The 10,686-nt window shown below is 49.4% G+C and overlaps 1 protein-coding gene and 1 long non-coding RNA gene across 2 annotated transcripts in view; one reads left to right on the top strand and one right to left on the bottom strand.

The window, feature by feature from the left end:
• Positions 1-262, bottom strand: part of LOC120234041 — a 9,550-nt gene extending 9,288 nt beyond the window's left edge. Inside the window, exon 1 of the long non-coding RNA XR_005528969.1 lies at positions 185-262. This is a non-coding gene — a long non-coding RNA (uncharacterized LOC120234041). The remainder of the gene's footprint in view (positions 1-184) is intronic.
• Positions 263-4,155: 3,893 nt separating this feature from the next.
• FIGNL1 (fidgetin like 1) lies at positions 4,156-6,553 on the top strand. The gene has a single exon (XM_039235663.1). It carries the CDS (start codon positions 4,275-4,277, stop codon positions 6,303-6,305), a length of 2,031 nt encoding a protein of 676 aa, XP_039091594.1. The 5' UTR covers positions 4,156-4,274; the 3' UTR covers positions 6,306-6,553.
• The last annotated feature ends 4,133 nt before the right edge of the window (positions 6,554-10,686 follow it).

A 10,686-nucleotide genomic window follows, 5' to 3' on the forward strand; every position in this document is an offset into this window, starting at 1 on the left:
CCCCCCCCCCGCCGCCGCGCCCCGCCCCCCGCCGCCGCGCCCCGCCCCCCGCCGCCGCGCCCCGCCCCCGCGCGCTCCTCTCTCAGCCAGAGCCCTCCCCCCGCCCCCAGGCCCGGCAGCCCGCCACTCCCAGTAACCCCCACCCTGCAACCTGCCAGGCCCCTCGCGCACGCCCCCTCCTCACCAGCACTGCCGCGCGTTCTCGCCGCATCCGCCAGGCCAGCCCCCTGCGGCGGCAGCGCCCCTCCGCCGGGGCCCCGCGCGCCCTCGCCGTCCCCCGCCCCTCGCACGCACGCACGCACGCACGCACGCGGCGGGCCCGAGCACGTAAGCAGCGCGCAGGCGCACATCGGGCCCCGCGCTTTTCGGAGTCCACAGGTCGGCTGGGAGGCGGGGAAGCGCCGGAAGGCCGGGCCCGAGGCCGGTGCGGGGTTCGCGAAGGGCTCGGGGGCGGGGTCGGCGGGGCCCGGGGGCAGAGGCCGCGCGGGGGACCGGGCGGCCGGGCTGGGGTAAGGCCGGAGCCCGGAGTGTGTCCCGCCGGGGGCGTGGCCGCGGCGCCTGCCGGTTTAGGGGAGGGACTCCTAGGGGAGGGGCTTGCGGGCCGGCGCGGGAGCAGCGGCGTCCAGCTGCGTCTGGGCCGGGGGCGGGCCCTGGGCAGGTGCCTGCGCCCCCGCGTCCCCGGCAGGTCTGCGCGCCCACCGACCCGGGGGTCGTATTGCTAGGACTGAGGACGAGGAGCATTTGGTCGAGTCTGTTCTAAGTGCTGAGCACCATTCTGAGTGCTTTGCGGCGTTTAAAGCCCCTGTCAGCTAAGCCGCGTTGCTCAGGGTCATGGCCGGTGGGCGGTTGAGCCAGAATACAGACCCTGTGCTGTTCTCCGTCTGGGGCCGGCACAGTGTCTGAAAGGTGGTGGGAGCTGCGTCGCGATTTTAATAGTTTTTATTCCCGTGGATACCCTGTTCTAGATACTGGGAGGATACAAATGTAATTGAAAACAGGCCCTGCTGCAGAAGCCAACCATTTAGTTAGACAAATTTCCCATTCTTAAAATAAGCAGGGAATTATCCAAATAAAAAAGACTGAAATGTGGTTCATATGTAAATGTTAATTAGCCATAAGTTTTAAATTTTTTTAAATGTTTATATTTTAGAGAGGGTGGGGGCACACAAGCAGGGGAGGGGCAGAGAGAGAGGGAGACACAGAATCTGAAGCAGGCTCCAGGGTCTGAGCTGTCAGCACAGAGCCCGACGCGGGGCTTGAACTCACAAAACGGGAGATCATGGCCTGAGCTGAAGTCAGAGGCTTAGCTGCTTGAGCCCCCACCCAGGCGCATGTAGCCATAAGTTTTAGACAGAAGAAATGCCGTAACAAGTGACTGAAATGGTAACCGGGTGATGGCTGTGTCATTGATCAGTGCTGGCCAAACAGGTGTTTGGCTCTCCGTGTCCATATTTGTTGGGCAAATGGTTGAGAGGAAGGAGACTGGAAGGTGAATTTCGAAGACGATGGTGAAAGTTAGAAAGGAGAGGAAGGTACCCTGGGAACAGCGGGACTAGAGCTCTGAGCTGTGGGAGGAATCCCAGGATTGCAGGTGCTGAGAGGGGCATGAAGCCACCAAGAGGAAGAGGGTGTTCCTGGTGAGGAGAAAGTTGGTGATCGGTGTTTTCCAAGCCCCCCTCTCAGGTTCTCACTTCCAGTATTGCGTCAAAGAGACTAAACTAAAATTGTATAGCGGGCAGTGGGATGAACCGCGTGTCAGAAGTCAGTTCTACTTTTGACTTGTTTATTTAGCTTTATTGTTAGAATCCCACTGGGTCTTAAGTTTTGTTTTGTTTTCCCAAAAAAGATTTATGAACACTTCCCTATGATGTGACAGGCTCTTTGTAGAGTGTTAAGGGAGATACACAGCTGTATTAAACACGGCTTGTGCACCAAAGGAACCCACAGGTTATTAATTTTTAAGATCTATTTACAGCAGTTTTGGGAGGTAGATTTTTTTTTTTAATGTTTATTCCTGAGCGAGAGACCGAGCATGAGCAGGGGAGGGGCAGAGAGAGAGAGAGAGAGTCACACACAGAATCTGAAGCAGGCTCCAGGCTCTAAGCTGTCAGCACAGAGCCCAACCCGGGGCTCAAACCCACAAACCATAAGATCATGACCTGAGCTGAAGTCAAACGCTTAACTGACTGAGCCCAGGCACCCTGGGAGGTTGATTTTAAAATACAGGTATTCTTAGTTTTTACAACATTCCTTTATTGCAGCACTCCTCGGAATTGCAGTTTTCTTACATATTTTTCTTGTGGATCGAGAGGTAAATCCTATACATCTAGCAAAACATGATTACAATCATTTGTAATTCTGGTAAAAGAATTTTGACTTAATGTAAGGAGGCTTATAAAAATACGTGGAGAGAAAAAACCTAAAATAAAAGCACTTTTCTGGCAGACTGTTTAGACATGGAGTGTTTGTATGTTAGCAGGCTTGTTCTCATATTTCATTTATAATGACTGTTTCAATTTTTTAAAATTTGTTTTAATGTTTTTATTGATTTTCAGAGAGAGTGCACGAGCAGGGGAGGGGCAGAGAAAGAGGGAGAGAGAGAATCCTGAGAAGGGCCTGCGCATTAGCAGAGCCTGATGTGGGGCTCGAACTCACGGACCGCGAGATCATGACCTGGGTTGAAACCAAGAGTCGGACACATAACTGAGCCACTTGGGCGCCCAAACGGTTTTGCTGTTAGCTCTTGACGTGAAATTGGAAAATTGTGAGAGCATCCTGTTTTCCGTGCTCATCTTCGAGTAAGTCCATGAAGACATTTAGTGTATTCTGGTTGCTAATTATGATCTGGGCTGCTGTAACCTTTGGGGGCAGCAGCTGCTGGGTCTTGTATGTGGTGTCTAAGTGTGAATTCCCGCCCTGTTGCATGCTGGCTCTGTGATCGCTGGTGACGCCTCAGCCTCAGCTTCTATATTTGTGTGATAGGCCCGAGAATAGTGTTTGTCACCATTTTTCCATATTCATTCATTATTTGACTTGATTCTTACAGTGATTTTTCTCGCTCTACAGATGAAACCAAGGGCTCCATGATAGCCCTCAGGTCATCTGCTTTCTCTTAGGGACGGAACTGAAAACCTCGGCGTGGTTTCTCCTGATTTGTTTGTCTCTAGTTCCATTGCTCTCACATGTTGCCTTTCCTTTGCTGATGAATTTTAAACCCTTTCCATCTAAATGTGAATGTTTTCCTGTGTGCAGGGAAAATTACAGGACTGAAACCATTTCTCCATAGTAAAGCATTATTAGGTCACCTCTTTATCTTGAATGCTCAAACTCTGTGATTAATGAGCCAATTCTCTTATAAATGATCTGTCCTCATCATCCAGATGGCCAACAGACACATGAAACGATGCTCAGCATCCCTCCTCATCAGGGAGATACAAATCAAAACCACACTGAGATACCACCTCACGCCAGTCAGAGTGGCTAAAATAAGCAAATCAGAGAACTCTAGATGCTGGCGAGGATGTGGAGAAACGGGCACCCTCCTCCACTGTTGGTGGGAATGTAAACTGGTACAGCCCCTCTGGAAAACAGTGTGGAGGTTCCTCAAAAAATTAACAATAGAACTCCCCTAGGACCCAGCAATAGCACTGCTAGGAATTTACCCAAGGGATACAGAAATGCTGAGGCATAGGAGCACATGTACACCAGTGTTCATAGCAGCACTCTCCGCAATAGCCAAAACATGGAAAGAGCCTAAGTGTCCATCAACAGATGAATGGATCAAGAAGATGTGGTTTATCTATACCATGGAATACTACATGGCAATGAGAAACAATGAAATCTGGCCATGTGTAGCCACATGGATGGACCTTGAGGGTGTTAGGCTGAGCGAAATAAGTCAGGNCCTTTTTATGAGGGGATAAAGTCTACTCCCACTGAACTAGAAAACAAAGAGATCTCTGGGTAATGAGTGAGAGACTCAATAATATTGTGATTTGACGCACGCGGCGGGCCCGAGCACAAAGAGTGCACGAGCAGGGGAGGGGCAGAGAAAGAGGGAGAGAGAGAATCCTGAGAAGGGCCTGCGCATTAGCAGAGCCTGATGTGCGGCTCGAACTCACGGACCACGAGATCATGACCTGGGTTGAAACCAAGAGTCGGACACATAACTGAGCCACTTGGGCGCCCAAACGGTTTTGCTGTTAGCTCTTGACGTGAAATTGGAAAATTGTGAGAGCATCCTGTTTTCCGTGCTCATCTTCGAAGTGTCCGGCATGCAGGCCCCCAGTTCCAGGTCTGTGCACCTGAGCGAATGGCAGAAGAATTACTTCGCCATCACATCTGGCCTGGGTACGGCCGGACAGAAGGCAGACGCCTACCGAGCGCAGATATTACGCATTCAGTACGCATGGGCAAACGAGGAGATCTCCCAGCGCTGCGCCACCACGCTGTTCAGAAAATATGCAGAGAAGTACTCTGCAGTTATCGATTCTGACAATGCCGAGACTGGCTTGAATAACTATGCGGAAAGCATTTTAACTTTAGCAAGATCGCAGCAAACCGACAGTGACAAGTGGCAGTCTGGATTGTCAATAAATAATGTTTTCAAAATGAGTAACATACAGGAGATGATGCGAGCCGGCAGCAAAGCCAGGGAGTCTCTGTCGGCACCTGCCACAGCATCGGTCTTCATCCACAAAGAGGCTGTTGTCTTCGATCCTCCTAAATCGAGTGGTCGTGGTGGCTCTGGGGACAGTGGCCCAGTAACTGACACAGCTTGTAATACAACTAGGACCCGAGACATCCCAGAGCGCAGTCCTTCAACATGTCCCCAGAATGCCCAGCCACTTACGCTGACTAACACCAGTCAGACATGCCCTGCATCCCTAACACCTGTCGGTGAATTTGCCATCGCAAAATTGCATGCCACACCGCTGTTTGGAAGCGCCGAAAAGGAAAACAGCAGCTCTCCCAAAGCCAGCATAGGACTGAATGAGTTCTCCGCTAGTCCGTCCCGTTTGCCCTCTGGCTATGACAATCCATGGCAGAGGAGAGCTTTCTATGGTTCTGGGATCATCGACGCACTGTCCACCCCAGAGGCAAATAAGGCTTTGCCTAAAACAGAAGACAGCACCCAGAGAGAGGAGGGCGGCCTGCCTAGTTTTAAAACTGCAAAAGAGCAACTGTGGGTAGATCAGCAAAGGAAGAACCAGCAGCCCCAGCGTGTATCAGGGTCAGCGTATGGTGGGGTAAAGAAGTCTCTGGGAGCCAGTCGGTCCCGGGGAATATTTGGTAAGTTCGTTCCTCCTGTCCCGAAGCAGGACGGGGGAGCGCCGCACGGGGGAACGCAGTACAAGCCTTCTGGGGCAGGACCTGCAGAGCCGGCACATCCCGTGGATGAGCGTCTGAAAAACCTGGAGCCAAAGATGATCGAACTTATCATGAACGAGATCATGGATCATGGCCCCCCTGTAAACTGGGACGACATAGCAGGAGTAGAATTTGCCAAAGCCACAATAAAGGAGATCGTCGTGTGGCCCATGCTGAGGCCGGACATCTTTACCGGTTTACGAGGCCCGCCTAAAGGAATTCTGCTCTTCGGGCCCCCGGGGACGGGGAAAACTCTGATTGGCAAGTGCATTGCCAGCCAGTCTGGGGCAACGTTCTTCAGCATCTCTGCTTCCTCCTTGACTTCCAAATGGGTAGGCGAGGGGGAGAAAATGGTCCGCGCACTGTTTGCTGTAGCGAGGTGCCAGCAACCGGCTGTGATATTTATTGATGAAATTGATTCTCTGTTGTCTCAGCGAGGAGATGGTGAGCATGAGTCTTCTAGACGGATCAAAACCGAATTTCTGGTCCAGCTAGATGGAGCAACCACCTCTTCTGAAGATCGTATTCTGGTGGTGGGGGCAACCAATCGGCCCCAAGAAATCGATGAGGCCGCCCGGAGAAGGCTGGTGAAAAGGCTTTATATCCCTCTCCCAGAAGCTTCAGCTAGGAGACAGATCGTGACAAACCTCATGTCCAAGGAGCAGTGTTGCCTGAGTGAGGACGAGGTTGCCCTGGTTGTGCAGCACTCTGAGGGGTTCTCGGGGGCTGACATGACCCAGCTGTGCAGAGAAGCGTCTCTCGGGCCCATTCGCAGCTTACAAGGTGCCGACATCGCCACTGTGACACCAGATCAAGTTCGACCCATAGCTTATGTTGATTTTGAAAATGCTTTCAGAACAGTGCGACCCAGTGTGTCTCCTAAAGATTTAGAGCTTTATGAAAACTGGAACAGAACCTTTGGTTGTGGGAGGTGAACAGGACACTTGAAGTTTAAAGATGGTGCCTTGGTAACGTGCCCTTTCCCCCTGTGCAGCTTAGAAAACCGGGAGTTTATTCATTGTACTCTCAGAGTGTATTTTGAATTCTACACCTCAAAAAAATACAGTAGTAATAGCTGCAATTTTCCAACTGATTGACTTAGCCTCTGTTAATAGAAACCTGGGTTTCCTCCAGGTACTACCTGATGTGTGAGCCTATTCGAATAAAATATGAATGAACGTGTTTCTTTTGTCCAGAATGGGTGTCTTTTCATGGTGAACAGTATGATGAATAGTGGGCTCGGACTGAAACTAAAGACTCACTTCTATGTGAGGTGGCGTCTGATGGGTACGCATCTCCTGTTGAAGGTTTCTTCTGCTGACCACGTGACTCTCCGTGTTGGCCGGTGTGGTGGTTTTCACTTCGTGGTGTTCAGTGGATTTACGGTCTCCCCAAACAGCCGAATGAAAGTGCCCATTTTTTGTTTTTCTTTGTAGTCACTTACAGTTTTCTCCCGTTTCTGGGACTGACTAATGGAGATGTGTTCACAGGTAGCCGGGTGTAATCTAGTATTGGAAACATGTCCACAGACATGAAGAAGAATGTTGTGTCTTTCCAGGAGGTAGAGGGTGTTCAGTGTTTTATTTGGCATTAGTTCACAACCCGTAGTGTGGATCTCTCAAAAGTGAACGTCTTCAGGGTTTTCTATTGGACCATTTTGTTTTGTAAGTAATAGACATTCATCATAGAAACATGAAGGTAGAGAGATGAACGAGAAGAGAAAGATCGCCCTGATCCCACCCCCTACTTTGGAGAGCACGGTGTCAGCTCTTGCACACATCTACAGGGCGGGACTGTACGGTCTGTTTCGCAGCCCTCTTTCTTCTCTGTCACCGTCATGTCCCGTGTGAACGTACTCTGTTACAACATCCTCCCTGAGGATCCCATCGTCTGGACAGACTGTCGTTTATTCAGTCCTCTGCTCGGGGACGCTCAGGGCAGGACACAAGCTGGTTTTCCTTTGGTTCATTGTACACAAAAACATGTTGAATGCCCTAGTGACCTTTTTAAAAAATAAATACACTTCTCTTGAGTAAAATTCTTGCATTGAATTTTGCACATTTTAAAGGCCTTTGGCATGTGTCCTGAATTGTCCCCTAGGAAAGTCGTGCGTCTGTGGGATTCCTCTCCGCACAAAGCCACAGGGCCTGCTTACCTGTCCTGTGTGGACATTGGGTCACTGCAGTTTTTTTAGTGTTGTGCCCACATCCGTTCATTCAAACGGTCCTGGATACTGGCTGGTGTTCCAGGCGCTGAGAGCAGAGTGGTGAGCAGCCAGCAAAGAGCCTTGGTCTTATGTGGGTGACTTTCAAGTTGTACTGTTCTCTCTGGACAGCACAGTTGAAGAGCGGGAATTTGCCAGGTGACTTTAGACCATCGTTTTAATTTTTGTTCTTGGCCCGCCTTCTATTTCTGTACTCTCTTGAAAGCTTTGTCCTTGCAACTGTCTTTTATTAGACAGATGTCCTTGCCATTGTCTTTCATTAGAATTTGGATGTTAAACTTCTGGTCTCTGGTTTTCAGGTAAATCTTTAAAAATGTCAAGCGTCTCCTACATTGTTGTCTTTGTCCCGTTTCGTTTCTACACAAACAGCACTGCAGTCAGCTGGGACTCCTAGGTGTTGAGGGCCAGGAATTTCTCCGGGTGTCTCCCCTGATGCTTGTGAATCCTCTTCCAGATCACCCACCCCCCTTGGGTTCTACTGTTACCGCAAGTGGCGAGGTCAGCAGCCATCGTCCTGTATGGTGTTTGTGTCCATAGTACGGTCGGTGTTTTCCCAGCAGCCACTCCCGCCAGCCCCGACCTTTGGCTCCCTTGGTCACCAGCCATGGGCCCCTTTCCTTTGTGGAACCGAGCTGGGATTATGTTCAAGATGAAAATCTCCGGGTGGCTCCACTCGTCCCGGCTCAGGCAGAGCCCACGTCTCTCTCCCGAGTTCAGGTCTGCTCTGTTCAGGTGAGAATCCAATCCTGATGGGAAGGAGGCAGGAGGGATTCCGAGGCTGGAGAGCAAGTCTGAGCTACGGAGTCCCCGCATCGTCATTTCAGCCTTCTGCCTCGTAGAAGTGTTCTTCCTCTCCCGCCTTCTGGGATTCGGAGTATGTTTCTGAGGCAGAAACTTCCAGAAACTTAGAGATTTCTTTTATCTCCACGTTATGATTAGATATGAAAATCTTGGAGCGAATTCTTCCCTTCTGAGGGTTTCGTTTGCGCTGCAATGTCTTTAGCCATATTGATTCATTCGAGAAGTGGACACTCACCAGGGTTGTCACATCTTTGGAAGATATGTTTCTTTCATGGAAATACACACACAACACACACACACACACAACTTTACCAGTGCATGTAACTCGCTTGTGTATTCATGCCTAAATGTGTTGGTAGGAATATAGCGATTAATGAGAGTCTTTAAATATCAGTTCTTTAAAAATGTTGGCATTGCACATACAATTTCTTTCGATGTGTATTCTTCCAGAAATTCTATTCCAATCTGCAGTCTTCTCTCATTTTGAAATTTGGATTCATTTTCTCACTTCTAGCTGTTTGTCCAGTCAGCCTCCACCCTGACCCCCTGATGAGGTGGGTTCTGGGGAAAGGGCCTGGGTTTTGGAGCCAAGCGGGCCTACTACTGGGAGTGTGACTCCGGGCCACATAACTGTTCCATCTCACTTCTAACGTGAGGATGTCTACACCTACTTTGTTGGAGAGTGAGGATTAAATAGTAAAAGACAGGTGCCCGAGCTCCTCAGTCGCTTAGGCGTCCGACATCAGGCTCTGTGCTGACAGCTCGGAGCCTGGAGCCTGCTTTGGATTCTCTGTCTCCCTCTCTCTCTGCCCCTCCCCTGCCTGTGCTCTGTCTCTCTCTGTCTCAAAAATAAATAATATTAAAAATTTTTATAAGTAGTGAAATACAGGTTGAAAAGGCTGGATCGTGGTTGCTCAACCATGCCGCATCCTTCTGTCTGTCCTGACTATGCCTACAGTGCCCTGGAGGGGCCTTGTCTTCCGGCTGTTTTGTGTGGCTGTCTAATCTAGCATGTTCTGCTTCCTGTTTGTGGTATATATTGTGTTTCATTGTAGATACTGTGTCGTTTCAACTTACAGAGTACATCTGTAAATCTAACTAAAGAAGTGTCTCTTTCAGTGTTCTTTTTCTTCCAGACTGCAGAACTTTCTGATAAGTCCTAGATTGTGATTTTACACTTCCTCACCTTTAAGTCCTATTTATTGGTCTCCAGAATCACTCCCCAGTGTTTTTAAGGGACACTCTAAAACCTACCTCCAGAGATCTAATTGGGAGATAGGATTCTGTCCAGGTCCACGGCAAGAGGGCAGGTCAGATAAGGGTATTTTTTTTTTTTTTGGAAGCTTTTATTTAAATTTTAAATTTCAGTTAACATGTAGTGTCATATTAGTTTCGGGGGCCCAGTACAGTGATTCAACACTCCGTGCATCACCTGGTACTCTTCACAGCAAGTGCCCTCTGTTTTGTTAATGCTTATTTTATTTTTGACAGAGAGAGTGTAAGCAGAGGAGGGACAGAGAGAGAGAGAGAGAGAGAGAGAGAGAGAGAGAGAGAAACAAAATCAGAAACAGGCTCCAGGCTGTCAGCACAGAGCCCAGCCTGGGGCCCAAACTCTTGAACCATGAGATCACGACCGGAGGCAAAGTCAGATGCTTAACTGACTGAGCCCCACAGGTGCCCTGGCAAGTGCCCTCCTTAATCCCTATCACCGATCTCCCCCACCCTCCCTCCCACTTCCTGTCTAGTGTGCTTTCTGTAGTTTAAGAGTTTGTTTCTTGGTTTGCTTCTCCATCTTAAAGGTACATTTTTAAAATTCTTTATGGATCCCTGGCTTTTGACCTCAAATCTGGAGATGGTGGTGGGCAAGCCCCTGGAACAGCTATTTAAAGTCTACTCCAGCTGCCTGTCCTTACATAGAACTTACATTTTCCAACATGCAGTTTCTGATGGAGAGAGCTTTGTGGTTCCTGGGTGGCTTAGTCGGTTAAGTGTCCAACTTCAATTCAGGTCATGATCTCATGGTCTGTAGGTTCAAGCCCTGCACTTGGCTCTATGCTGACAGATTCTGTGTCTCCCCCTCTGTCTGCCCCTCCCCTGCTCACATTTTCTCTCTCTTTCTCAAAAATAAACATTAAACATTTTTTTATAATGGAGAGAGCTTTGCAATGGGCTTTAGAAAATTACAAATGACTGATCTTTTTTTTTCTTTTTTAACATTTATTTATTTTTGAGACAGAGAGAGACACAGTGCAAGCAGGGGAGGGGCAGAGAAATGGGGAGACACAGAATCT

Source organism: Hyaena hyaena, unplaced genomic scaffold (genome assembly GCF_003009895.1).
Source record: "Hyaena hyaena isolate Hyena2069 unplaced genomic scaffold, ASM300989v1 scaffold_101, whole genome shotgun sequence".
Lineage (NCBI taxonomy): Eukaryota > Metazoa > Chordata > Mammalia > Carnivora > Hyaenidae > Hyaena > Hyaena hyaena.

Bases quoted from the DNA above. Each gene is read 5' to 3' on its own strand.
- FIGNL1 (XM_039235663.1), top strand. From the start codon at position 4,275: ATGCAGGCCCCCAGTTCCAGGTCTGTGCACCTGAGCGAATGGCAGAAG.